This window comes from Drosophila nasuta, chromosome X (assembly GCF_023558535.2).
Source record: "Drosophila nasuta strain 15112-1781.00 chromosome X, ASM2355853v1, whole genome shotgun sequence".
NCBI lineage: Eukaryota > Metazoa > Arthropoda > Insecta > Diptera > Drosophilidae > Drosophila > Drosophila nasuta.
Window position 1 is genome coordinate 13,983,953 of NC_083459.1, and position 23,743 is coordinate 14,007,695.

Consider the following 23,743-nt stretch of genomic DNA (forward strand, 5'->3'; position numbering starts at 1 on the left):
GAAACACGCTGTGCACGTTAATTTCGTTATGAGTTCAGTGTGCGCGCATAAAAAACAAAATGAAAATGAATGCAAAGAAATGGAAGCCGGGGCGAAACAAAAAAAAAAAAACAGAAAAACGAAAATGTTTTTAATTATGTTGATTTTGCGCTGATTTAATTTGAGGCGCTCGTTTTACCTGGACATTTGAAGCTGTTTGGCCAAAAACCAAATGGAATTTAATTTAATCCTTTGAAAAAATAATTTAGGTATTATCGCATCCCTTTCCCTTTGCCCTGCCCCGCCCCTCGCCTGTGCTGCCAAAGCGGAAATTCACAAAAATATACAAAGCGCTTTTGCCCGAAAAAGGATTCATTTCATTTCCCCTTTCTCCCCCCTTCCCACACATGCCGCTCTCAATGATCCTCGAACCCGAACCACGAACAATATTGCGAAGCTAGGCACAATGGAATAGCAAAACTTCAAAAGCTTTCGCACACACACACACACACCAAAAGCCGAGTCGAAGAGCGAGAGAGCCTATATTAAAGCGAGATAGATTTCAGCTGCTGACGCGTTGCCAATTCGCCATATTTCCCGTTAAAATTTTGGCCTTTTTATGGCTAAATGCTGCCCCATTTTCTATATATATTTGTTTTTATTCCCGTTTTTTTTTTTTTGCTATTTTCGAGCTTCTAAAAGTTGGCAACACTGAACTCGCAGCTCGGCTTTCATTGCACGTTTTAGTTAATGTTACACCATTTTGTATAATTACATTTTTCTATAGACGCAAAGCGAGCGAGTGAGCGAGTGAGAGAGAGAGAGAGGAAAAGGACTCGGATTACTGAAGCTTCAAACTGCTTCATTAAATATGAAAAATTCGGTGCGCAAAGTTTTCGCTTCAACAATTCATTTACTTTGCCACTCCGCAGCTTCCATCCTACCATTTACCATTTACCTTTTTCATTTTTCTTCTTATATTTTGCTTGTTTGCTTGACTTCTGTGTATTCTTAATTACCGCAATTGATAAAAATGTATATGTATTTATATGCATACTTAGTAGTTGTATCAAAATGATTTGTGCCAAGTTACTATTTAGCTGAATTTAATATTTTCAGTTCCTTAGGTGATATTTCTAAAAAACATTTGTCAAATTGCAACTTAAGAATCTTGTTATTCATTAATTTAAATTTATATTTATGATTTGCATAAATTCTAAAATTTATTCAGTTCATAATGATATCTATCAATTAACCTAATTATTATTTCATATAATAATCACATAAAAGGAGATGTTCTTACCCAATTCTAAATCATCTCTCAAATTTGTTGGCTTTTATACTTAATCATTGAATTTTATCTGTTAATATGAATTTAATGAATATATTATACTATTTGCATTCCGAAACTTGTTTATTATGAATTGAATACAATTACTATAAATTCTTAAGTTTATTCAATTCGTAAGGATATGTTAAGTTTATTTAATTAATAATATAAAATAAATAATTTATAGTGTATTAAAAAATTTGTTCTTACCGAATTGTAATTCCGTTGAAGCTGTGCTGGAGTCTTTTATAGAATATTTATAACAGCATATGAAGCTCAATTCAAGTAGTTTATTACATCAATTATGATTACAATTTGTTTGAAATACGTAATTAGTTAAACTAATACTCCCTTAGGCAATAACGATATCAAAGTGATTAATCCGAAGATTTATATATGATTATACTTAACTCCCCAAACAGCATTATTACTTATAATTCCATCAAATCTTCCATAGTATAAAAGCAGCAAATTTGAGTGCTTTATACTTGGGAAGAGAGATAATCGTCCATAGCATAAAAATCAAACTAAATAATAATAAAAAAAAAAACAGAAAGAAATGCATTCAGTGAACTCATTTTGTGCTCGATACTCCATGGATACAAATAGTTAGTGTTGTTTAATATGCTATGCATAAGTTGAGAGCTAAATTGATGATTGTTTTTTCGTTTTCGTTTTCTTTTTTGCATTGCACTTGCCGGCGACATACAGAATGACTTATATTAAGCTAATATTTCGTTTTAAAGCTCTAAATTCGTCTAACATGTAAAAAACCCGAAATTCAAGATTACAGCTAACAGAACACCCAAGAGAAAAATAAAGAGAGAGAGATTGACATAAACTTATCACTGGCCTGAAGCGTTCTATCTTATCACACACATCGACAGCAAAAAAAAAACGTATCTTGTCTATACAGTAAAAAATAGAGTTGATTGAAAGAAAAAGAAAACTAAGTGGAGGTCTCCTCGTAGCCGCAGTGAGTGTAGCCCGTCTCCAAGGTGCCGCTGACAGCCGGCGATTTGCTGGGCAGATCTTGATGGTTGCCATTCGTTGTTGCCACCGATGTTGCCGCAGTAGTTGCTGCCTCACAGCTGTCGAGGATGCGCTCGAAGACCGCCTCGAAGCGACACCGACCGATGGCAAAGTGCGCCGGCAGCTCCAAGCTGTTCGACATCTCGCGCACCACATCGAAGAGCTCTGAGAGCGTTGGTTGATGCCCATGCGGATGCGTGGATCCCGCCTGCCGCACCTTGGCCAGAAACCGCAAGCTGTGCGCATAGTGCTGCAACTCCATGGCGCCGGGCAAACGTTGTGGCAACATCTTCGCAATCGCCGCCTGTTGGATGGGCGCACAGAAGCAACTGATCGCATAGTAGCCACCGTGCTGCGCTTTCAGCTGTGCGGGCGTATTGCTGGCCACGATTTGGCCATCCTTGAGCACTGCAACGTGTTGGCACAAATGCTCAATCTCGGAGATCGAATGCGATGTCAGCAGCACAGCGCGACGCGCTCCGAGCAGCTGTTCGATGGTGCGATAGACAAAGGAACGCGTCACCGGATCCATGTCACTCGTTGGCTCATCCATCAGCACCGTCGGTGTGTAGCCGCAGCATGTGATCGCCACCGTCAACTTGCGTCGATTGCCGCCACTCAGTCGCTTCACCTGGATGTCGCGGTAGCTGCGCAGCTCGTACGTCTCGAGTATGCGCTCCAGCAGCTCATCCAGCTGTTTGACGCCTCGCAGCTGCCCATAGAGACGGATGCACTCTGCCACGGTAAGGAGTGGGTCCAAGGGATTCGTCTGTGGGCAGTACGAGAGGCTGGGCTGTTATGGAAGGGAGAGGAAAATAAGTTATCGAGAGTGCAAGAATACCGAAATAATACTTAAAAGTAGTACATTTATATGCTACTACATAGAAAGTACACCATAGAGTGTACAAATGATTTGAATGCGAACTAAATTATTTAAATTCAGTAATCGTAATATTGAACAAATCAAATACGAGAAAAATACGAATATGCACTGAATGTAGTATATCTATATACCAATACATAAAAAAATATACTGTAGTCTTCATACGAAAAGTATTCAAATTAAATGCTAATCGAACTAAATTATAAAAATGTATTAATATAATATATTAATATTGAAAAAGTGAAATACGAGAAGCTGGGCTGTTGTGGATAACAGTAGAAAATAAGATAATGAGAGTGCGCGAGAAAATATATAGAAAAAATACTTAAATATACCCAAAGTATTATATCTTTATACTACTCCATAGAAAATATGCCATAGAGTATATATTAATTGAATTCAATAAAACGCTAGTCGAACAAAATTATCAAAATGCAGTAATCGGCATATTGAAAAATTGATTGCGAGATATTATACAAAAAAAAAAAAAAAACTTAAATATATCAGAGTGGTATTTATACATACATACATATGTATATACAATATTTTCTATATTGAAGTATATCTATATACTCTATATTTGGTATATTATATTTAAGTATTCTTTCGGCATATTATGTATTCAATTTAATGCTTATCGATCTAAATTATTAAGAAGTAATAATCGTTTAATGCTGTCTTATTTATTTCATTTACAATGGCCAGTATTTTGAATTAAAATGACGCTTGTAGCTAATTTCATTCAAATTCTATAATTTTTAGTTAGCTTAACTGACAAGAGTTAATTTCATTTTCAAGTCTGCTATATCAAGATCATTAAATGTTTGGACAGATAGGCAATACAATTGAAAATTTAAACTATCTTATTTATAGTTATTAGTTAGCTAAACTGCACAGCAATATTGTCAGCAATTTTAAATTCGCTAGCTCTGCTAGTCTCGGAGATCTAAAGTTTTATGCTTACGGACAGACAGACAGACAGACAGAAGGAATAAGAGTAATTAGAGTGAAGACTGCGCAACTTACGTGCTCAAAGTGAATGTGTCCCATGTCGGGCAGCAGCTGTTTCGTCAGCAGCTTGAATATGGTCGATTTGCCAGCGCCATTTTTGCCCAACAGCCCAAAGCATTCGCCGTGTTGCACACCAAAATTGACGTGCCGCACTGCGTAGCGTCCACGGCGATAGGCATGCCACAGATTGTCGACACGCAGCGCCTCATTGGCGCCCACACAGCTCTTGTAGATACTCTGGATATTGACCATCTTCAGTTGGCCAAGACGTTGTAGTTCTTTGCGATACTGACAGTCGAGCTGGCTGCTAAGCTGTTGCCACCAACGCGTCAGCACATGACACTCAATCAGCACGTTGAGCACAAGTCCAATCACGCCCACCACAGCCAGCGCGGTGTAATGACGCTGCAACAGATCGCTGGCCAGCGGATGCTTGTAGGAATCGATGTCATAGCGCTTGAAGACGATCGCCACCATATAGTTCTTGCACAACTCGAGCAGTCCGTCGCCCAACGCGTGCTGTGGAAAGACGAGGAAAGCGCTGTTCAGCCCATGGCGCAAGCTGTCCCAGTCACTGCCCTCGGCCACCACGCCTAGGATGAGAATAATGCCCATGGTAACCAGCGGAATGATGATGTTGGCGCAGAAGATCGAAACGATCGCGATGCTTGGGTCGCTGAAGATCTTCTCTATCACATGCACGGCTGGCACACAGGCGAAGCTGTGTGAAGAGAACACGCGATTAAATTGTAGTACAAAGATATAGATTAAAAAGGGACAATAGATAGTTTTCGATACATAAATGTAGGATTACATCGAAAAATAGGTGGATAACTATTATATAAAGTATTTAGTATTTAGTATTTAGTATTTGGTATTTAGTATTTGGTATTTAGTATTTAGTATTTAGTATTTAGTATTTAGTATTTAGTATTTAGTATTTAGTATTTAGTATTTAGTATTTAGTATTTAGTATTTAGTATTTAGTATTTAGTATTTAGTATTTAGTATTTAGTATTTAGTATTTAGTATTTAGTATTTAGTATTTAGTATTTAGTATTTAGTATTTAGTATTTAGTATTTAGTATTTAGTATTTAGTATTTAGTATTTAGTATTTAGTATTTAGTATTTAGTATTTAGTATTTAGTATTTAGTATTTAGTATTTAGTATTTAGTATTTAGTATTTAGTATTTAGTATTTAGTATTTAGTATTTAGTATTTAGTATTTAGTATTTAGTATTTAGTATTTAGTATTTAGTATTTAGTATTTAGTATTTAGTATTTAGTATTTAGTATTTAGTATTTAGTATTTAGTATTTAGTATTTAGTATTTAGTATTTAGTATTTAGTATTTAGTATTTAGTATTTAGTATTTAGTATTTAGTATTTAGTATTTAGTATTTAGTATTTAGTATTTAGTATTTAGTATTTAGTATTTAGTATTTAGTATTTAGTATTTAGTATTTAGTATTTAGTATTTAGTATTTAGTATTTAGTATTTAGTATTTAGTATTTAGTATTTAGTATTTAGTATTTAGTATTTAGTATTTAGTATTTAGTATTTAGTATTTAGTATTTAGTATTTAGTATTTAGTATTTAGTATTTAGCATTTAGTATTTAGTATTTAGTATTTAGTATTTAGTATTTAGTATTTAGTATTTAGTATTTAGTATTTAGTATTTAGTATTTAGTATTTAGTATTTAGTATTTAGTATGAAGTATTAAGTATTTAATAAATAGTATTTAGTATGTAGTATTCAATATTTAGTATTTAATATATACTATTTAGTATTTAGTATATACTATTTAGTATTTAGCATTTAGTATTTAGATGATGCGGACAACAAGTCGAAGCAATATAAAACTTTCCCAGATTAAATTAGTAATAATTAATGCATACATTATTCAGATAGAGTGCAAAAAAAAAAAGAACTAGTTGATAAGATTGAACTACAAAAGATAAATCGATGAGTCTATCAATAAGTTTTAAGGACTAAGCTAAAAGAATTTCAAAGATGAATTTGAAAATGCAGATGAGTAGAAAGATACAGAGAAAGATTTATAAAATAATTTAAGTCGAGAATTAAACAAATAAATAAAGATGCAGAATATGATGAATAACTAGATAACAATAGGAAAACAATAACATAAAGCCTAAGAATCACCTGAACATCAGCGAGAGCACCACAATTCCAGCGAGCTGCTGTCGATCGACGAACACGGGCATGTTGAAGATGAAGACAATGGCCAGACAGACGATCAGAGCGAGCACCATGATCAGATAGTCCCAGACGAAGGCGACCAGCCAATAGGTGATGGCACTCACTCCGCTGAGTCGCTGCTGCAGCTTCTCGCCATTGACGCGCTCATTGACGAGATAAACGGAGCCAGCAGCAACAACGAGACCAAAGGCGATAAGCAGAATGAAGACCATGCAGGAGTCGCCAGCCTGACGCAGCACCGAACTCGTGCTTAGCTCGGCAAATCCTAGTTTCCACGGTTCATTGAAGGTGCGCAACTCAAAGTCGCTGCTGTTGATAGTTGTGCGCAAAATGTGCGCATTGAGATCGTTCAACCAGGCGAGCATCGCATGATACCCCTTGTTATTATACCAGACCGTAGCGCCGCTGCCATTCAGCGAGTAGCCGCCATAGCGACGTTCTCGATACTCGTCGAGACTATTGAGTACCCAGTAGAATGCCTGACGCGAGTTGTTGAACTCGTTGCACTCGAAGCTCGAGTCGCAGTCGCTGCGCAGATGTTCGTAGAGCGGTTCGCCGAACTTGCCAAGTCGCTGGCGACTCAGAAGTTGTGTGGAGTGCGGATAGAGGGCACGTGTGAGGGGCAACACGGTATCGAAGTCATCCTCGAGGCGATAGCTAACGAACCACATGGCAAACAGCTCAAAGATCGCCGGCAATAGCAGCACGTAGAGCAGCAGGCGATAGTTGCGGCAAAGATGACGACGTCTCTTCCCCATGAGCAGCACGAATTGTGACCAACTGCTGGGCGCTTGCTCAGTCACATCGGCGGGACCCGTGACAATTGTGTTGTTACTGCTGCTGCTGTTGGTGTTGCTGTTCAGTTGTGTATTTGTTGACGAGTGTGCTTCAATGCTGCGATTCAATTGCTCGAACTCCTGTTCCAGACTCGAGCTGCTGTTCAACGACAGCTCACTTATGTTGCCCGACAATTCTTGTGCCTGCAACTGTTCCAAGAATCTCACAGCACTCGGAGTCAGATTCTGCGCATAACTAGCGCTGATGATCAACTGTTGAGCTCCTGATTGCTGGCTCGAACTGGGCAGCACTTGACAATCCTTGAGCAGCTGTCGAGCCTGCTCCACAATGGCGGACGAGGCGCTGGCATCGTGACAACGCATCTCAATGCTGTAGTCCGAGGTGCAGAGGCGCTGCAACGAGTCCCGACTGTGCTGCGCCACAATGCGGCCCTGAGGAGGAGAAGGAAATTGATAAAATTATTGTAAAGTGTTTATAATAAAGCCAAATAATTGTAATCTTAGGAATAGATCATTTGAAGAACTGTCTTAAGACACATGAAAGTGACAGTCGACATTTGACTGGCAAATATTGATCTTGGTTAGGTAGAGTATATGAAGAAATAAGTATTATAAATATATGTATGTATGCATTCGAATTTTGATCATTATCATCATAATCAAGAAAGACTTGACTACAATGGACCATTTGCCACACACAATTATAAAGAAAGGAAATACATGTAAAATAAAGTAAATTAATTATATTACATAGAATTTTATACATTATCATAAGACAGTTTCATGTTATAGTAAACATTTGTCTGGAATAGACCCTTTACTTTTTATTTGTTTTAACACTGAATATGAAAACCCACTCTTTAGCCGTATGCCAAGTTATAAGTTAACGTCTTGAAAAATACGGATATTAGTCATTGGAATTGTGAGAGAATATCCAATTCCTTAAAACATAATCAGAAAAGCCCTATTTTAGTTGCTGATACTTAGATGTTTATATAGACAGATAAAAAGACTGAAAATATTTTGAACTTACGTTCTGCATGATGAAGAGCGCATCGCTCAGGTATTTGGCTTCATCAAGGAAGTGTGTGGCAAAGATGACGGCGCGTCCTTGGCGCAGCTGCTCGATCAGCAGCCAGATATCCTTGCGGGCCTTGGCATCGACGCCGTTGCACGGCTCATCGAGGATGACGACACTTGGCGAGGCAATGAATGCAATCGCGACACAGAGACGCCGTTTGTAGCCGCCCGACAGCTGATGGGCAAAATAGTTCTCGTATTTGCCAAAATTGAGACTCTGCAGCGTTCGTCGCACTTCCTGATCCGCTGTCGACAGTTTCTGCTGCAGATCGCACTCCTGTGCGCTGCCAGCTGCCTCGAGCTTCAGCTGGGCATACATCTCGAGATGTTCGCGTGCCGTCAGCGTTGGAATCAGGATGTTATCCTGCCAACAGACGCCCACATTATGCTCACCAGCGAGCAACACTTGACCCGTCGTCTGCACCGTTTGACCCGTGAGCAGTTTGATCAGCGTGCTCTTGCCCGCTCCGTTTCTGCCCAGCAGGCAGCTGACCTGGTTGCGTGCAAAGTCCAGGCTGAGATTCGACACCGCGAACTTGTTGCCATACATCTTGGTCACGCTTCGCAGCGAGGCGCCCAACTTGGCGTCCAGTTGAGCTCGAGTGACACGCACAAATCTGTAATTGTCTGTGGAGTTTTCAAAAATATACAGATAATGCATTATCATTACATATTTCATATTTTTGTATTAAAATAAGAGTTATTCTACAAATTATAAAATTTCACTAGATATACTTTAATTATAATATCATATATTCCACTACTCAAAACTAAAAGTAAAAATAGATTTCTAAGTGGAATAAAAAGTAATATAAAACAAAATCGTAAGGAACACAGCTGTACATATCTATCTTTGAAATACGGCATTCATTACTCACTCTTCTTGTAGCGCTGATAGGTATCTCCAATAGCCGCATAGATGAACATATTGAGCACGAACATCAGCAAGGACAAGGCGCATTCACTGCGAGCTGGACCAAGCTGGAAGAGATGACCGACTCCCAAGCCCTGCTGTTGCAACTCCATGCGCATCAGTTCACTCCAGCCCTTGGCGAAGGCCGTTGTTAAGGAGAGATCAACGAGAAAACTTTCAAAGAGATTCAGCTTGGCATCGAAGAGCAGCACAATAATGTATGGACACAATGTGATGAAGAACAGCAAAGCGGCAGCCACTGCACCAATGTTTGCAGACACAAAGAAGTTGGAGCACATATAACTGAAAAGAAAAAACACTTCCTTATATAGAGAAGAACTTATTTCATTAAAGAACTGCTTACCAGAATGATATGAGACAAGCGCCAAAGACTAGGCAATAGAACATCATAAAGAACCAATTGGTATAGGCGAGAATTCCACCAGAGTAGAGCACCAAGCTGATCAGCACAAAGATCACAAACAGCTCCATGAAACTCATCAGAGACCAAGCAACCAGCTCGGAGTGTGCTCGCAGGCCCATGGAACGCATCAGCTGCAAGATTGAAGTTAAATGATTAGGAAGAGCTACACATTTGATTCCCATTCTATTGCCTATAGAAGACTAAAGGGGCTTAATAACATATATTATATTTAGCTTAACTGCCTTGAATTCAATTGCAGCTACCATATCTCAAAAAGACAGAAAATAAAAAATGTGAAACTCGATATTCTAATTGAGTACATTATTCAACTTAAACAATTACAATAATATTGCTCTTGCATATCTAATAATAAATTCAATTTATATTCACTTTAACTGCATCCCATTTAGTGACAACTATCATAAAAATTCATCAAGCGCTTTCAATTTTGTAGAAAACATTAAAAACTCGTTATGCTGATTGAGTGAACTATTTAACTAAGAAGTATAATAATATAACTGTGGCTAAAAAGAATCTGACAATATATTTAGCTTAACTGCAGCGAGTTCAGTGGCAACTATCTTGAATATGTTGCAAGTAATATTTTTATGAATCTATCATCTCGGTGCAGTTTGTTATTGTGACACCTAATAGAATTAAAAGTAAATTTTTTGATTAGAGCTGATATAAACTTATCTTCTTCTCGCCAAACGAGTTGTATCTAGACTTATTATTATTTGTAGTTATTGATGTGCCAACTATGCAAGATATTTAAGTTATATTATGGTGATCTATAGAAACACATTTGGTTCTCCATATGTTAATGGTTGCTGAGATCCGAGTGTTTAAACAGGTGGACGGACGGACAGACAGACGACTTACTCACCATGCTATTACGACTCTCTCGCATCCAAATGCGTTCGCGCACACAAATGGCAACGACAATAACGAGACCAAGGCAATAGGCCACTTGCACCGCCTGCGAAAGATAAAGACCACGCTTAAAGCTGCAAAAAAAAAGGAGATTAATTAAGTGTAATCTAAGGACTCTAAGAATGCTGTAACATACTCATCCTTGGCATAGGCGGGATAGGGAAACTGTTTGGTGTAGAATTGCATGTCATCGACATCGAATTTGATGGTCTTGGCCTCGGGGGAATCGCCGCCAAAGCTGCTCAGCAGATCGAGGAGTCCAGCTCGCTTCACACGATCGCTGCGGACATCCGGCAACTCGCTGTCGGAGAGCACCAAAATATCCGGTTTAATTGTGGTGCCAACATCAACTTGTTCTGTCGAAGTGGTTGTCTGTGCTGCCTCCTCCTCTTCATCTAATTGTGGCATTGTTGTCGTTGCCTCCGCTAAAGCATTTACGGTTGTAGTTTCCGCTGGCTTCGAATCGAAACCAAAATCATCATCATCATCGTCATCGAAGAGATCATCGTCCACACTTTGCACTGTGACCCGAGGACGTGCCGCTGCCTCCGCTTCAGACTCTTGCTCCGACTCAATTGGTCCCAATTGTTGACGCTTGTGCTTGATGATGCCGAGATCGACGAGCTGCTTCAGCTGCACAAAGCCACGATGATACTTGAGATCGACAAGCATGCTGCCCGCTGGTCCTGGGAACCAGAACCGATTCTTATTCTCAAACGTTGGCTGCGTATTCTCCGTGTCCATATGAATTTTGTAGCTAATCTCATTATCTGACACATTCTCAAAGTTGAGCGCAGCCAGAAAGAGACGCTCCTGATTCAGTTCATAAGCGCGATGCTGCAGTTCCTGCACACTCGACACCGCCTCGAAACGATCGACAGAGAGACACTCGAGCAGATCGCTGATCGTGTTGAGTATCTGATGTATCAGCTTATTGGTCCGCACATAGTTCATAATCCGCTCGATTTCATCGATGTCGAACTCGTCGCCCACCAGGCTCTTGACGAGCGGCGATCGCGCCAGCTTCAGCAGCCCCTCGAAGGCCTCCTGGAAGGTTGCATTCGTGTGCAGCTTATTCAAGATCTCGGCCGCCGCATGGCCCAATTTCTGCACCCGCTGCAGTTCCTCAAACGTAGCGTTGGTCTGCAAAACAATAAATGTAACGCAATTAATGTAGGTATAAAAGAAATTACAATTTGAGCTGACAACTCACAAACTTCACAATGCTTTCGGTATCCGCATTGGGCGGCGTGTACAAGATCTTGCCCTGTATGATCGGCTTGAGTACATTCCAAGTGAGCTTGCCCTGATTGGTCGATGTCACATCCAGGTATAAACGCTTGCAATATTTAGCTGTGAATTTGATTACAAAAAATGTGAAACTAATTAATCGAGCTTTCATTTTACAAGGCATAAAATACTTTAATACATAATGGTATATTTCGAGTGCAGTAGCAAACCGACATACCAAATATACTTTTCGAGTTTTTGATTTCTACATTATATTAATATTATATATTTATATTTTAACTAATATATTGCTTTAGTTGACAATCTGGTTATACTCAATGGTACATTTTGTATATAATAGTATATCGATATGTCAAAATTAACTTTTCGGTATATTTCTATATTTCTAAATTTCAAAATTAATTTTTCGGTATAATTATATGATATATTTTGATTGCACTAATATAATATATCGATATATCAACAATTACTGTTTGGTATATTTCTGCATTTTTGAGTATTTTTGGAATATTGATTTGGTATATTTTGAATGTAATAGTATATCAATATATCAACAATTACTGTTTGGTATATTTATGAATTTGTAAGTATTTTTGGTATATTTCGGTATATTTTATATTTATACTATTAGCACGCTCTTTACTCACTTGGCATGGCACGCAGTTCGTCATCGTTGACCTCGCTAAAGTCCTCGGAGTAGAGTATATCGTTGACCAGCGGAATGCTTTCCGTGCTGGGGAATGGATGTCCGCAAAGCAAGATGCCAAACTTGACAAAAGTCTCACGATCTGAAAAGTAAAAAGTATTGAGATTAAAACAGGAAAACTGAAAAAGGGTAAACTTGACAAAATAAGACGAATTTAAGAAGCAAATGAAAACCTCATGTTAGAAAATCGCTCACATAATATATATTTTCTTTATACAAATGTATTTATGTAAATATACTGACAATCTATTCAAAACAATTTTAATTTTTATTTGATAAATTACATTTATATTGATTTTCATTCCAAGTTGAAATTTAACAAGATGAAAATCGATAAATAACTTTTTATTTCTAAGCTGAAATTTAATATAATTAAAATTGAAAATTAAACGTTTATTTTACAACTTTTTTTAATTTATAAAATAACGTAACTTACTTGAAAAGAGTTTTGTGATATCGAAGCTGTAGTTCATCAAGCGTTCGATGCGTGGCACCAGCGAAACAATCTGACTAATGTTGCCTGACGATAAGCAAAAACAAAGGAATAAACTTGGGAATAAATACGAGTACTCTGTAAACTCACTGCTGATGATGTCAAAGTGGCTGCTCGTTACCAGAGTTGTCACAGCGCTGACAAAGTTCGCCTTCTCAGGCAACTCGATGACCGCATTGTACAACCGATCGTCGGTCACAAACACATTGATCACCTCGATCACAGAATGCAAACTAAAGGGCAACAAGAATATCTGAATCGGCAAAAGGTAAATGCTGAGTTCAAACTTACGGCGCTTCTTGCCATTTGGAGTACTCCTCGTAGGGTTCGGTCTTCAGGCACTTGTTCTCCAGACTGCAGATGTAGGAAAATGCGCTGGGCACCACTTGATTTTTGGTGGGGAGGAGGCGAGTGGGAAACTGACAAGCGTCGATCGGTTGCGAGTCATACTTGAGCCGGATGATGTAGAGCAGCATAAAGATGAGGACCGGAAATAACAGCAGCGTCAGAGTTAAACCCTTCTGACGCCACAGCGCGAGCAGATCCTTGCGCAGCAATGCCCTCACCTCGCTCCTCGCAAAGGACATCGTGATCGTGATAATGATCAACTTCAATAAGCTTCGGCATGCAACACGATTTCTGTTTGCAGGCAATTAATTAGCCATGTTGTTGTTGCTGTGCACAAAAACAAAAGGTTAGCTCGTTAGTTAGTTTAGTTTGCAAATTGATAAAGTAAAGATTAAAGTCTGAGGCTGCCAAGAAATTGCGCGATTTTCCAAACGATCGAAGTGTAAAGTTTAATATCTAATTTATTAGTGAATGCTACACTAAATGCACTTAATTCGAGAATAACTACAATGCTGTGTCTATCGAATGCAGTTGAGAGGAATTTATTGAACCGCCGCTTTTTAATGCAGCATTCCTGCATACCCTGTACAAATTCCTAAGCCGAGAGCGTGTATATGGAAAGAGTGGGAAAATTAAAAACTGGAAACGAGTTCAATAAGTCAACAATTTCTATTCATTATTATGTATTTACAAAGAAACGTTTTAGTTTACCAGTCACAAAGAAAGAAAAAAGGATCGAATAAAATACATTTTGAGAATCTTTTATAAAAACATTTTATTAGTTACACAATTTTATTTAAATTTAAGACAAAAAAAGAAAACATTTTAGAAATATTTTTGTAATATATAATTAGTAAACTAAAATGTTGCTAGTTTTAAGGTTTTTTCTATATATCTATTGCATTAAAATAATAATTTGTATAAGTACTTTTCTATAGAAATTTACTTTTATAAAAAATAACCATTTCATTTTAAAGATAATAATATTTGTAAGAAAATTATGTCAATCTGAACATATCTTTGTTTTACATTAATAAGTAATTTATTAATCCATTTTTTATTTATTTATGAACCATATATTTTTTAATTCTTGTCAATTTTATCTATTTTATTTTTATATAAACTATCAGCGAAGCTTACAGAGTAACTGGTTAGTCGAGCAGCGCTAGGAAATAGTTGGCGAAGCGCCAACAAACAGGTTTGCACCACACACTGCGTATACGTAATGCGGCTGCTAATCAGCTGTGTCAACTTGCATTTTTAATCGCCTAACAACAACAATAACAACTCGCAGTTTCCTCTACCAAGATGCAGCTGTCAAATGCGGAAATATTAAATCCGAACTATCAACATAATGATCGTTTAATCTTTTAAGCGGTGCGCCCCCGTTTTGGGCCCGATTGTGACCACGCTGCGCTCGTGGTTAAAGCCGAGTTGGGTCGAGTTTGGGCCACCAAAGCGCAAAAGCAGGCGTTAATAGATTCTCAAGTATTTGCGATAATTGCGCGTGACGTGTGAGAACCCTGAGATGATGTGTTGTCTGCCGTCTATTTTATGTTGTTTATGCTCTTTATGCGGGAATGTTTTATCACCACTTTGTCATGACTGTGGGAATGCGAAGCGATGTTGCGACGTCATCTCGTCTCGTCTCTTTGTTGACTTTCCTCAGCTTTTAATTGATATCCGCTAATTGCGAGAGCAACAACTGATCAGCTGGCGGTTCACCTTGAATCAAAGAAACACTTCCACATCTCTGTGATTAACAGAAACATTCGTTTCCCTCGTCTCCTATGTTAAAACAAACTCAGTGACATTTCGATGTCTTAAGCAAACATTTTCCGCATTCAACGAATTAAGCTGCGATAGCTTTAAGCAGCTTAAAAATGTCGCTTTATTTCTGCATATATTTCAATAATCACTCAAATTAATAAATCAAGAAGAAATCATGAAATGAATGCACTAAAATCGGAAAAGCAAATATATCATATTCAAATAAAATAATGCTGAGTTGGAATTATCATTTAATTTATTTGTATTAATTTTTGAATTGATTGCTAATTTCGGAAAGAGTTTAATATAAAAATACATTGTTCAAGTCTGCAATATAAATAAAAATAAACATGCTCTAAAATAGAACAATAGAAATGCAGTAAAATGGGAAAAGCAACAAAAATCCAGTCAAAAATAATGCTGATCAATAATAAAAAAACAGCAAATAAACTGGAATTATCATTTATTTATTTTGATATAAAGAGTGCAGTCAAATGGGAAAAGCAACAAAACTTCAAATAACATTAAATATATCAATTATATAAGAAAAATGAGCAAAAATAAACTGGAATTATGAATTATTTTCTTGTTTTACATTTGGAACAAAATAAGGGCAAAAATCTCTATCTAAATCAAAGTAATCAATAATAGAAGAAATAGCAGCAAATAAACTGGAATTATCATTAATTTATTTATATTAAATTTTGAATTAATTCCTAATTTAAGAAAGAGCAAAAAGCTTAATACAAAAATAAATGTTTCAAGTCTGCAATAAAAATAAAAATAAACACGCTCAAAATAGGAACAAAAGCAACGTAGACGGCATCATTAAAATAAACTGGATTTATATATTTATATATATTTTTTAAATAATTTTGAAATGAATGCTTGTCAAGTGACTTCAGAATTAGAATTTCTTTCGCAATCGAATTTTTAATCCGTCTGAATGTTCAGTTATAGTTTGCAATCATGATGAGCCAGCCTAAAACTGATTTCGCAAGATTTATTGCCAGAGGGTCGATCATTCAATATAAAATATGAGAGAGTGAGAACTAAAAACCAGTTAATGCCAATCGTAAATTGACGTGCATATGCAAATCTTGACTTGTGACTTTTGATACCAACTGGTTGGGGGTTTTTTTTTTCATTTTCATTTTCTTCGCTCTTTTCTAGGCAATCGACACTCTACGAAATGTCTACACTGTGTAAAGTCTACACAAGCTTCTACTGCGATCGGTTACAAAGTTCGATAAAGACATGATTGCGACTTGATTTAAAACTGTCTTGTCATGTTCTAACTTGTCTCGCAGCGTAGACAAAAGAATTGTACGACGAGTATAAAATTGTACAACTTGCGATTGCTAGACGATCGCAGATCGACGATCGCAGATCGCACATCGAATGCCGAATGCCGAATGTCGAGTGTCGACTTTTATCTATGCCATTGACACTGGGACAAGGCTTTTCCTTGACTTATTCTCAGCACAGCACAGCTGCTCATCAAGAACTCAAGAGTTAAGATCAGCTAAAAAACAATTAGCTATTGATTACAAGGCAAGCATCCACACATTTGCAACACTTGCAACGTCATCGTTTTTGGGGGCAACGCCTTAAACTGTCTTAAAATTTGATAATGCAGTTATATAGAGTTGAGACAATTATTTATGATTATATTTGATATCAATTACTATTCTGCGATTTTATATTAAATGCGCTCAAGCTTAGCCTAATCGCTAAATCATATATCTAATATTCATAAAATACTATTTCGATTATGTTATAGATCTTCAAGTCACTTCCAAGTTGCAGATTAATGATCGATTGTATTTGATCTATTTCTGTATGGAACACTCTTTGATTTATTGCATTATTTATCGCTTTTTTCTCTAACAAATTATATTATATAAAAATATAAATATATATTATATATAATAATCTAAAATTATGAGTTTCAGCACTCTCGCCAGAGCTGATGAAATCTTTCTTAAGCAGCTGCGATCACTTTGATCAAAAGTTGCGAAATCGTACGTTAAACTGACTGCATTAAACGCAGGCTGCAATCTCTGAACCAGTTGAACAACACACACAAGTGCAACTCGATGTTGCTCTCATTCAAATGACACAAGCTAATGACATGTGACGACATAAGCGAGCATTTCATTGATCCATTAACGAACGATCGCTCGCCCCACTTGCGATCATTTGTTTATATTCGTATTCGCATGTAATAACAACATATTTATTTCTATGCTGAATCTATGTCAACAGTATAATGCATTATCAGTTGTTAACCTGATAACGCAACGCAACACAAATAGTCTTCGCCTTGGCGAGTGCCAAGAAACGAGATCACAGATGATCAACGATAATCGATCAGATAATTGGCAAAATTAATTTGGATGTGAGATGTGAAAGAAAGTCTTGAAGAAATTAGTAAGTAAAGAAATAAAAAAAAAGAACTACTTATAAAAATATATTTTTTTATTTGCTTTTTAATACGAACTGGAGTCTTATATTAAATGTTCTTAAAATCAAGATGTGTTTTCTAACATTAGGCTTTTCATATAAAAATTCCAAGTACTAAATCTTGATTTTTTATAAGAAAACGATTAGAAAATTCTAAAAAATAAATCTACTAAATCTACTATTTAAAAATGTTTAACAATTCAGCAGCTCATTATCATAATTCAAATCAATTTAAATGATCGTGATTAAGAAATGCTAATGAAAAGGTGGAAGATAACTTGTCAGCAAAATCTATTCGTAAAGATAATGAAAATTAATATCGAAATACTTAACTTGATCTGCTTTATCAATCAAATAGTTTTCAAGCGCAGTTTTTGGGATATGTCGAGCAGACTTTCCCATTTATCTGGCAAATCACAGACACGTAGGTATATAATGAAGTAATGCTAATGAATTACATGCAAAGAGCCCTGCTGACAACGGCAACAATTGAGATACAGAAAACAATTGCTTGTGATAATTAACACAACCATTTTGCATGCGGAAGAAAGAAGACGTCACATTATCGGCATATATTATGCATGTACATACATATATAAGCCTCTATATATGTATGTATATCTGTGAGAAAGATCACACTTGTCAATTAGACAGTCACAGCACGTACATAAAAAGTAAAGCTCGATCATACAAAAGACTCCCCGAGAGTTGCAAAGAGTTATAGGTATTGAGTTTCCAATTGCCAGTTTCAGCCTCATTTCCAGTTCCAGTTCCAGTTGAATGGAATCTCTGCGGTTTTTGGTTGAGTTCTTGAATAGAAAAAACAAACAAGAAAGCTACACTAGAGTGTGCTTGACTTTAAGATACTCGCTAGAGCAAAACGGTGCAAAACAAATCTATATACTTCAAAAATATTGAAATATATATATGGTATATCGCACAAGTATTTTATTTAAGAATATAACAAAAATAATATACCGAAAAATACATAAATATACCGAAATATATTTATAGTATATCGGTATAGTATCTTACCCTTGCGGTATAATTCTTAGAATAGTATAAGAAATTAATATACCATTATATGGTATAGTATTTTATCTCATCGCAAAAAGTTCAGAGTTTTCAGTCTAAATACGATTCACAAAAATACTGAAATATTACAAAATATTTATATGGCATATTGAAATAATAAGTGCAATGAGAAATATGTATATGGACAAATTGACCAACGAATTATAATACCCTTCTGTCCTATGAGAAGTGGGTATAAAACACAGACATACGCACAGAACTTTTTGTGGCCAATGAAGCATGTAATCCACAACTGTTTCTTTTACCAGAGTTTCAAGTGCAACACACAGCCGAACACACGGTTGATTTACGACCACATCTTCTATAATTACTGTCGCTTCTTTCACTTGCCAGTTACGAGTTAAATTTAAAGCTTTAGACTAATTAAAATACTACTCGCACATTCGCAAAGCAAAGCAAAACACATTAAGCACACAAATCACACACATAAAGACTAAGCAAATACCCTATCCCATATCCAAACAAGCAAAAGGTAGTTCAACTTTATGCATATGAAATTGAAAATTGCATATTTTAAAAGTATATTCAACTCCCGCAATATATTATAGGGTATGCAAGTGTTTAGTTAGTCGCTAATCGCTGGGTTCAAGTATCCATCAAATGCCGAACCTGTTGTCACTGAGAAGGGGAACTCTTCATTACGCCTTTCGGCGAACTGAGAGATTTTAATTAATTCAAATTAGTTTCCAGAGGCAATCTTCAAAGATTTCGTGCCTTCGCCTGACAGACAGCTCAGCGTGTTTTGCTGGGCGGTCGCAGTCATCAACCAAAGTAAATCGAAAGTGTTAGATCTCATTAAACAACAACAACAACAATAACGACGATAAGAAAACACATAAAGAGTATTTAAGCAAGCGCATCAAACTTTGTTGCTTCCAAGTAAAATATCAATCTATTCCCCAACACAGCACGAATGTCTTGCATAAGGTCAGGCAATTATAGCACAACTTCGTGATGCATTTAGAATTGGCGAATTCTTAGATTACATGGGAAGCAGTTTGCATGGGAGAAATTTAATACAAGCCAAAATTGATTATTCAATTAGGAATGAAAAACAAACATTTCGAAAAACAATATTATTCGAAAGTTTCATAACAAATGTCATATCTTTACTCATTATAGTTCCAGAGATTGTAGAGCGAACAGAAACAAGCAAGAAGAGAAATCCACTCAAAAAAAATACTTTATTTAATATGTATGTTTAGATTTTACAAGTGCAGAGAATATGCTTTCAAATATATCAATCAGAGATAATAGTAAAAGATTCCATGATATAATAGACACAAATTGAAATTTTCTCTAAGAAAAACTTTATTTTAAATTTATATTTTACAAGAGCAAAGAATATGTTTTCAAATATATCAATCAGAGATCAGAGTAAAAAATTCTATGAAAAATAGACACAACTTTAAAGTTACTCAAAAAGTAAATTCTATCAAATACCAAGCGATTAATTTTTTCTTTAGCATTCCGAAAATATATCAATCAGAGATATATCTTATTCTTTAGGGTGTTTTGCCGAATATTCTCGACCATAAACAAATGATTCTGTCGGATAAGAATCTTACCAAGCGAAGCATGAGCAGTGACAAATAGTGAAGTTCTATTCTATTCTTCCGTCTATTGTTATACCCTGTAAAGTATTCTGTGCATGACACACTCAAGTCACACTTCACATCACGCTGATCTCTAGAAAGTATTTCTACCGGTCTAAGAGACAAAGCTACGTGACGTGACGTGAGGTTGCCATCGACCTCAGGCAATTATCAGTTCAGTTGTAGCAAACGACCCAGAAAAATGTGGCAAATAGTTGTGCGATAAGAAAACCACCTTGAGCATTGTTCACGCCCCCAAGAAGCCGCCACAAAACAATAAAAATATGTTTAATATTTATCTGTTAAGCGGAGTCGTAAACACAACAAAGCGAGGCGACAGATTTTCGCAAGTGTTCTGAGCCGGAGAAGAAGAGACAACACAACAAGAAGAAGACTAATAAATGTCTGAGAAGTGCTTTTAGCAGTCAATCAATAGCAATCCACAAAGCATTAGACGTACATATGTACATACAACGACCTTGGCCATGAGTTTGCTGCTAACTGGCTATAGAAACTAATTCAACAAAAAGTGCAAAAAAATTATAGACTCGGTAATCAGAGAGGGGCGAAGCGAAGAGAAGAGAGAGAGGGAGAGAGAGAGGGAGAGGGAGAGTTATATGTAAGTATTAGCTACTAAGTTGGTAGTATATCAAATATACAAATATCAAAGTAAATAAATAGAAAACTCGTTTGTCGCAAGGCATCCAATAAACTCGTTTCCCCTCAGCCCAAATTCCCTTCATTGCGAGCAGTATTACGAGTCTGGGCTGGGACAGAGACTGCGACGGAGACGGAGACGGAGACTGACTTCGAGTACGACAACAAATACGTGTTTCATATAATGCGTTTTTATTTTGATTATTATCCCCCCACTTAAATTTACATGCCTGTCGTCGTACAACAACTCTCTGAACTCTCGCCTCTACTTACTCTAAGTAACATGTATAGTATATTAGTATATAGTCTGTGATTGTCTTTTTTTTTTTTGTTATAAGCAATCCGATTAACAATAATGTCGTGTTCTTGCACCCGTCACCATGAGTTGGCACTAACTAAAGACAGAGCTCTAGACCACAACGAATCAAGTTGGTAACTTGGTAGCGCGTCTTTACTATTTATAAATTCCAAAACAATATACATACATATATAACATACTTATTATATACTCGAATTTAATTTTAAACTATATCGCGCATTCGGTTTTATTTATACACATTTAAGCCGCTGTCTGCATAGGAAATGCTGCTGAGCTGTATCTTTTTATTTTTTGCACTTTATCTTTATTTGTTTATTGTGCTTCTCGCTTTTTAATTCTCTTCAACCTGCTCAGCAAGTTGCAAGGTCACAATCGAAATGCAATTAAGCTACTACCTCGGCTGTGATATGTACAAAAAAAAAAACGAGTAGATCGCTCACATGCGATAATCTGTAATATATGCATTCATATTTAGATATTAAATTGTACAGCTTGACAAATTTAAAGAATTTAGTGACCAGGTTGGCAGCGCTGCACATTCAAATGGTAGCGCTAAATGCACTGCTTGCTCTCTGATATGACGAATTATTTGGAGAGCTAACCAAACAATGAATCTTGTGTTACTCAAAAACATTAGTTAAAAAAAACCAAGTACATAGGAAGCAATATTCAAGTTAGAGCATTAATCTTGTGTAGCAGACGAACCGGATTAAAGCTGTATTTGAATCGGAGCAATAAACAATAAAATAGAGAAAACTAATTATATAAATAAAATAAATATTATTATATGAAAAATTAATATTTATTCTTAGAAACTAGATTTACTTCCAACGAAAGATTAATAAATGAAACTTATGTATATCAGATTACGTTGAATAATCAAAGCTGCACTTGTCTAATTTATGCCTTCTTATGGCATAAGACGTCAATTGTCGAATTCTTGGTATGATTAAAATTATAATACTGTGATCGCTGCCAATGCAAATGTTTCAACTTGTTTTTGCATATTGAATAACATTTCTAATGAGCGCAGTTAATGAATCATTATTCAGCAATTACTATACATATGTACATACATATATAGTCTACTATATAGTTTATGCGGTTTGCTTTTGTTTTGCTTTTCGATTAGTTTTCACTTTCTTTTGAGAGCATTGTTTTGTTACTTTTCGTTTCTTTGTTGGGGGCCCTTCACATACAGACGGCAAAATAAGCCAACTACTACACAGCAATAACAATAGCAATCACAATAACAACTGCAACGTGCCAAGAAATCGAAAAGCAACTAATGCGGCCAGCAGATACCGTGTAAACGGAGTGCAAGAGAAGTTTATCCACACAAAGGCACAACAAACACAGATGTGTTAACATGTGTACTTGTTGTGCAAGCAGTGTATTTTGTAGTAATAGCAAGCAGTGCGATAGAAGCCTGCAGACAGACATACATACATACATATCAAAGTAATGAAATTTGACAATCGCAGGCTCATTGCTATGAAACCCTTCAATGGTCACATGGGCGTGCAGGGTATGCAAAATCAAGTTGAAAGCGATATAGCAAGCGATTAAAACAGCTGTCGCGTTGAGGACACATGGACTGCAGAGAGACTTGTCTGAGACCGCAAAAGCTTTTAATCAAAGCTTGCGCGGCTGACTGTTTTTGGACAATTTCGTTGCACTCGTTAGTGTTGTTTTGTGTGTTTGTTGGCCAAACTTGTATTAAATGCAATTGCAGCAACTTACCTCACCTGTTGCTGTTGTTGTTGTTGTTGTTGCTGCTGCGGCGCCGATTTGATATTTCAAATTCACTTTTTAGCACTTTGCACAAAATGACACACAAAAACAAAAATCAAAAAAAAAATATGCCACACGATTTTTGGCTTGTTGCTGCCACTGCTGTTGCTTCTTCTTCTTCTGTTTCTTCTTACTTTTTGTTGTTATTGCTTTTGTTTAGTTTGCTTTTAATGGTATTTCGGTTATTGGTAATTTCGCTTTTCGGGCATCAATTTTTACTTTCGTTACACGCACACACACACACACACAACACGCGCGAACGAAGTGACACACGCACATACGGACACGCACAGTAGTTTTGTTGTTGTTCTTCAGCGTTGTTTACTTTGCATTTGCATCTCTTCTGTTCACTTCTTGTTTGGTCTGCTGCCGTTGCTGCTGCTGCTACTGCGCGACTGCTGCTGCGTCGTGAGCTTCTTCTTCTTTTTGTGCTTTTAGCCGTTGCGCTTGCGCTTGCGTTTGTTTTTGGTCTTTTGTCTTTTGTTTTTTGCTGCTGTTTGTGCTTTTGGTTTTCGTAAGCTCGCGCTATCGAAAGCTTTTTGAAGAGACGTCCGTTGACAACGCTGGCCGCAACTGAACTGAGCTTCACAAAGCGCGCTTACGGAAAATTATTTAATTCCACGCAGCGGCGGCGGCGGCGGT

At 36.7% G+C, this 23,743-nt stretch overlaps 1 protein-coding gene across 2 annotated transcripts; it reads right to left on the minus strand.

Moving 5' to 3' along the window:
• Positions 1–1,584: 1,584 nt before the first annotated feature.
• LOC132795413 (phospholipid-transporting ATPase ABCA1) lies at positions 1,585–23,673 on the minus strand. 2 transcript variants are annotated; one of them, XM_060806108.1, is made up of 14 exons: positions 23,056–23,673; positions 13,349–13,732; positions 13,148–13,290; positions 13,001–13,084; positions 12,506–12,646; positions 11,821–11,960; positions 10,744–11,750; positions 10,561–10,681; positions 9,615–9,805; positions 9,216–9,553; positions 8,291–8,964; positions 6,404–7,689; positions 4,251–4,956; positions 1,585–3,134 (listed from the first exon to the last, which is right to left on the minus strand). In XM_060806108.1, exons 2-14 carry the CDS (start codon positions 13,642–13,644, stop codon positions 2,259–2,261), a joined length of 6,003 nt encoding a protein of 2,000 aa, XP_060662091.1. In that variant the 5' UTR covers positions 13,645–13,732; positions 23,056–23,673; the 3' UTR covers positions 1,585–2,258. The 2 variants fall into 2 exon arrangements, with proteins under 2 accessions (XP_060662091.1, XP_060662090.1); XM_060806107.1 differs by having other exon boundaries at positions 23,051–23,673.
• Positions 23,674–23,743: the final 70 nt, after the last annotated feature.

What these genes read in the sequence shown, in the direction of transcription:
- LOC132795413 (XM_060806108.1), bottom strand. Translation starts at nt 13,644, where the DNA reads ATGTCCTTTGCGAGGAGCGAGGTGAGGGCATTGCTGCGCAAGGATCTG. An exon ending in CCGAAAGCATTGTGAAGTTT is followed by an intron (nt 11,751 to 11,820) that starts GTGAGTTGTCAG and finishes ATTGTTTTGCAG; the next exon opens with ACCAACGCTACGTTTGAGGA. An exon ending in GAGAGAGTCGTAATAGCATG is followed by an intron (nt 9,806 to 10,560) that starts GTGAGTAAGTCG and finishes TCAATCTTGCAG; the next exon opens with CTGATGCGTTCCATGGGCCT.